The 5,550-nt window shown below is 40.0% G+C and overlaps 1 protein-coding gene across 1 annotated transcript in view; it reads right to left on the minus strand.

The window, feature by feature from the left end:
• Positions 1 to 5,550, minus strand: part of TBC1D12 (TBC1 domain family member 12) — a 145,622-nt gene that overhangs the window by 25,675 nt on the left and 114,397 nt on the right. The window contains 2 exon segments of the mRNA XM_017860965.1: positions 418 to 506; positions 4,514 to 4,594. Of these exon segments, the coding sequence (XP_017716454.1) occupies positions 418 to 506; positions 4,514 to 4,594 (170 nt within the window).

The raw sequence follows: 5,550 nt of genomic DNA on the forward strand, positions 1-5,550 counted from the left end.
GGAGTCTAACTCTGGCGCCCGGACTAGGGTGCAGTGGCCGGGTCTCAGCTCACTGCAAACTGCGCCTCCCGGGTTTGCGCCATTCTCCCGCCTCAGCCTCCCGAGTAGCTGGGACTACAGGCGCCCGCCACCTCGCCTGGCTAGTTTTTTGTATTTTTTTAGTAGAGACGGGGTTTCACTGTGTTAGCCAGGATGGTCTCGATCTCCTGACCTCGTGATCCGCCCGTCTCGGCCTCCCAAAGTGCTGGGATTACAGGCTTGAGCCACCGCGCCCGGCCTTAGACTTTTATATAAGGTCCCCAGTTTCTATAGTTTTGCCTTTTTTAAAGTAACAGCTATTCATTTAAATAATCTGTTGCCTTGGATATTGACAGATTTTTTTTTTTAAGTAATTGCAAGCTGGTTAGAAACCCTCACCTTCTGAAAGATGTAGAGAGATGGAAATGTACGGGATATGTCCAACTTAATTAATTCCAGACTGGCCTCTCGATCAGCAACAGATACACCTGCATTTACCAAGCAGATACAATTTAAATGATCACTTGGCTGTAACAAGTTCAATTTTATAAATACAGAATGATCACACAGCATATGTGTTATTTAATTAAAGTTAAAAGCTGAATAATCAAGAAATTATAAGAAATGTCATATAGCTTTTGTTCGAACTTGTTAGTCTCTTGTACAAAAAAGATAGCTATACATTTATCAGAAAGTTATATGGTAAAAGATTTCTAGTTCCAGTTTTTACAGAAGATAAAGGCAGACCATTATTTCCATGGTAACAACTAGGAAAAAAATTGCAAGTATCACATTTAAAAAATCATCAGAGAGCTATGGATACCAAGAGATCAATAGGATTTAAATTCCAGAAAAGTAAGAGGCTTTCCTTGGTGAGTAGATGTTGCGGGAAGTCAGGGAACCCAAACGGAGGGACCGGCTGAAGCCACAGCAGAAGAACATAAATTGTGAAGATTTCATGGACATTTATCACTTCCCCAATCAACACTCTTATAATTTCCTACGTCTCTCTTTACTTTAATCTCTTAATCCCATCATCTTCATGAGCTGAGGATGTATGTCGCCTCAGGACCCTGTGATGATTGCGTTATCTGCACAAATTGTAAAGCATGTGTGTTTGAACAATATGAAATCAGAGCACCTTGAAAAGAACAGGATAACAGCAATTTTCAGGGAACAAGGGAGATAACCATAAAGTCTGACAGCCTGCGGGGCCAGACAGAACAGGGTCATATTTCTCTTATTCCAGAAAGCGAATAGGAGAAATATTGCTGAATTCTTTTCTCAGCAAGGAATAACTCTGGGCAAACGAATGCATTTCCCGGCGGAGGTCTCTAAAATGGCCACTCTATGAGTGTCTGTCTTATGCAGTTGTAGATAAGGGATGAAATACACCCTGGTCTCCTGCAGCACCCCCAGGCTTGCTAGGATTAGGAAATTCCAGCCTGGTGAATTCTAGTCAGCCCAGTTGTCTGCTCACGAACCCTGTTTCCTGTTAAGAAGTTTATCCATCCTGGCTAACACGGTGAAACCCTGTCTCTACTAAAAATACAAAAAAAAAAACTAGCCGGGCGAGGTGGCGGCGCCTGTGGTCCCAGCTACTCGGGAGGCTGAGGCAGGAGAATGGCGTGAACCCGGGAGGCGGAGCTTGCAGTGAGCTGAGATCTGGCCACTGCACTCCAGCCTGGGCTACAGTGCGAGACTCCGTCTCAAAAAAAAAAAAAAGAAGTTTATCAATGACAACGTGTGCCCAGCAGAACATGGACCTTCATTAGCAATTCTAGTTTCACCCTGGCCTTGTGATCTCACTTTGTCTCTCAGCCCTTGTGATATTTTATTGCCTTTGAAGCATGTGATCTCTGTGACCCATTCCCTATTCGTATACCCCTCCCCTTTTGAAACCCCTAATAAAAAGTTGCTGGTTTTTGTGGCTCAAGGGGCATCATGGAACCTACCGACATGTGATGCATTCCCCGGACACCCAGCTTTAAAATTTCTCTCTTTTGTATTCTTTCCCTTTATTTCTCAGACCAGCCGACACTTAGGGAAAACAGAAAAGAACCTACGTTGAAATATCATGGGCTGGTTCCCCCAATAAGTAGACACCAGTGTCCATTTTTCTTCCTAGGGGTATCTGCCAGGTCTGGGTATGGGCTTAGGATCAAGCTTGCCACAGACAAAGTCACTCTGGTTGAAGGAAGAGAAACCAGAAGAGGTACACATGGCCAAATAAAACTGATGTGATAGATAGGAATCTGGAGGAGTCCTGAATGTGTACCTGGTTTTCCCTGTGGGACTTTTCTGAATGCAGAAGGTCAGGCTAGAAATACAGAATAAAATCACCCAAAGTCACAAGGTCTTGAGAGGGCCTATCATTGGAGGGAGATACCTGTAATCAAAATAGAACACTTTGGGCTGGGTGTGGTGGCTCAAAGTGCTGTAATTCCAGCACTTTGGGAGGCCGAGGTGGGTGGATCATCTGAGGTCAGGAGTTCGAGACCAGCCTGACCAACATGGTGAAACCCCCGTCTCTACTAAAATACAAAAATTAGCCAGGCGTGGTGGAGGATGCCTGTAATCCCAGTTACTCAGGGGGCTGAGCCAGGAAAATTGCTTGAACCTGGGAGGCGGAGGTTGTAGTGAGCTGAGATTGCGCCACTGCACTCCAGCCCGGGCGACAGAGCGAGACTCAATCTCAAGAAAAAAAAAAACACTTTTTCCTCATCAAGAAATTTGAAACTCAAGATAAACTAAATCTATCGAAAGCTGCAACCTTGCCCCAACCGAGATCAATTAATGGTTGAATTGAGGTGACAAGCCCTTAATCAAACTGCCTAACAGGAAAGAGCAGTTTTCTCTGCAGTGGAAACCTCAGCTTTGGTTTCTACATTCTTTTTATATACAATGTCTGGCATACAATTTAAACATTTAAGATATACAAAGAAGCAGAAAATGTGACTTACAACCACTTTAAAGGGGAAATAAGGGGGAAAAACAGCCAACGGAGGCAGACCTGCAGATGATGCAGTATTGGAATTAACAGACAACAACACTATCTATTACAAATATGTTAAAGAAAATATCTGGCTGATATGCGCTAGAGAAAAAAATAATAATAAATTTTAAAGAGAAAATAGAGGAAAAGATGGGGGAAGGAACATAGGATGGGAAGATGAAGAATTTCAACAGAGAAATAGAATGTATAAAAAGAACCAAGTGAACATTCTACAGTTACAAAGCATATCTGAAATTAAAAGCCCATTACACAGATTTAGATTTAATAGCAGACTAGATAAACCAGAAGAAAGCATTAGTGAATTTGATGATGGATCAATAAAAATCAATGAAACTGAAGTAGAGAAAGAGAGAGACAGAGAGAAAAAAAAGAGTTGGCCAGGCACAAGGGTTCATGCCTGCAATCCCAGCACTTTGGAAGGCCAAGGCAGGAGGATGGCTTGAGGCCAGAAGTTTCAGAACAGCTGGGGAAACATAGAGAGACCCCATCCCTATATGATAGATTAACATTTTTTTTCAATTATATAGAATTGTATCTATCCCCTACCTCCCCCCCAAAAAAAAGAGTGTAAGAGGCTTGTGAAACACTGTTAAATGGTCTACTATATGTGTAATTGGAGTCTAGAAGGAAAACAGGCAAGATAGGGCAGAAGCAATATTTAAAAAGGCAATGAGCAAAGAGTTAAATGACACATGCAAATTATAAATATCCAGGAAATAAGAAAACAGTAATCTATGTAGACACTGCTTCTGACTGGAACTCTTCATTACATTCAATTAATTTCTACTGAAGTGCAACTTTCATCATTTATTCTTTTCTTTTAGAGACGAACTCTGTTACCCAGGCTGGAATGCAATGGTGCGATCTCAGCTCACCACAATCTCCGCCTCCCAGGTTCAAGCCATTCTTCTCCCTGCCTCAGCCTCCCGAGTAGCTGGGATTACAGGCACCTGCCACCACGCCCGGCTATTTTTTGTTTTTTTTCAGTAGAGACGGGGTTTCGCCATGTTGTCCAGGCTGGTTTCGAACTCCTGACCTCAGGTGATCCACCTACCTTGGCCCCCCAAAGTGCTAGGATTACAGGTGTGAGCCATTTGCCCAGCCTCACCATTTATTCTCGAAAAAATATTTCAGAAGTGAATACTTATAATTTTAATTCTTATAATTTCAATGCTTCATAAAAATGAGTTTTCAAATGATGAAATAGCTGCTGTCTGCCAGTATAAAATTTCTTTACCTTTTATGTACTTTTAGTTCTCCACAAATAGCTGACATAGCTAAAAGGCCTTAGGATGATACTTACATGAACTCTTCTGTAAATCAAGTCTTTTCTCTAGCCTTGTTTACTGAAGGGGTTATTAAGATTAAATAAGATGATATATGTAAAGTAATTACTACAGCTTCTGATACTTGGTACAAAATCATGCTCAGTAGCTGAATTTTCACCCTAAAATTCTTATTTAAGAAAAGAAATCACACCTTCTGTATCATTCTCTGAACTTGTTTCACTGAAACTTTTCCACCGTTCTTTTGCTCTTGAGAGGAAGATTTCATAAAGTTCTGGAGGGAGGGGGGAGAACAAAAATTTATGAATAATAGGAAAGAAATATATTTGCAAATTTTTAATTTTTACTCTTCACCTATTACAGGTCAGATCTCTCTGATGTAGCAAGCATCAAAAAAGTGGCAAATCTAAGTACTTGATTCTACTAAAACTATTCATTATATACCCAGAAATAAAGCAAATTACTGCAGAGCAATCATCCAAGTAGTTACAATATAGAACTAGTACAATATAGTATGATATATACTATATACAATATAGTATACAATATAGTATGAGGCAGAAAGAGATGCTTCTGCTAAGAAGTATCATTGTGGAACAGCAGAAAAAATGATGTTTGGAGTCAATCAGACCTAGATTCAAATTCTAGCTCTGCCATTTACTATCTGAGGGACTTCAAGAAAATTACTTAGCTACCCTGGAACTCAGCTTTCTTCATCTGTAAACCAGAGAAAAACAACACCTACTCATAGGGTTACTGATGATTAAATAAGATAATATATGTAAAGCTCCTGGAACCTCCTAGCACTTCAATAGATGCTAGATCTTGCTTTCTATCACTCCTGAAACTGGTTTCTCCATCATGATATTGCTATCTAAAGATACTTATATTTCACACAGACTTGGTGTTTGTCACCAACAAACAAAATCTCTACCCCTATCTTTTTAATTTAAGTGCCTAGTCATTGCACTCCCATAAGCAGGATCTCATAAAACTTCAGGACAGGAAAGATTTAAAAGTTTTCTCAATTTCCAAATTTTATTTGTCTCTACTTTGTAACTAACTATTGCAGATATTTGAAACTACATAAAAATAGGACATTTCAGGGACAGAAGAATAGAAAAAATATGTCTTGCCCAAACACCAAAGTTTATATATTGTCCAAAATAACTTTTCTTGCTTCAATTAATTCTTTTTTTTTTTATTTTTTTTTATTTTTTATTTTTTTGA

This window comes from Rhinopithecus bieti, unplaced genomic scaffold (genome assembly GCF_001698545.2).
Source record: "Rhinopithecus bieti isolate Rb0 unplaced genomic scaffold, ASM169854v2 scaffold_57243, whole genome shotgun sequence".
Classification (NCBI taxonomy): Eukaryota; Metazoa; Chordata; class Mammalia; order Primates; family Cercopithecidae; genus Rhinopithecus; species Rhinopithecus bieti.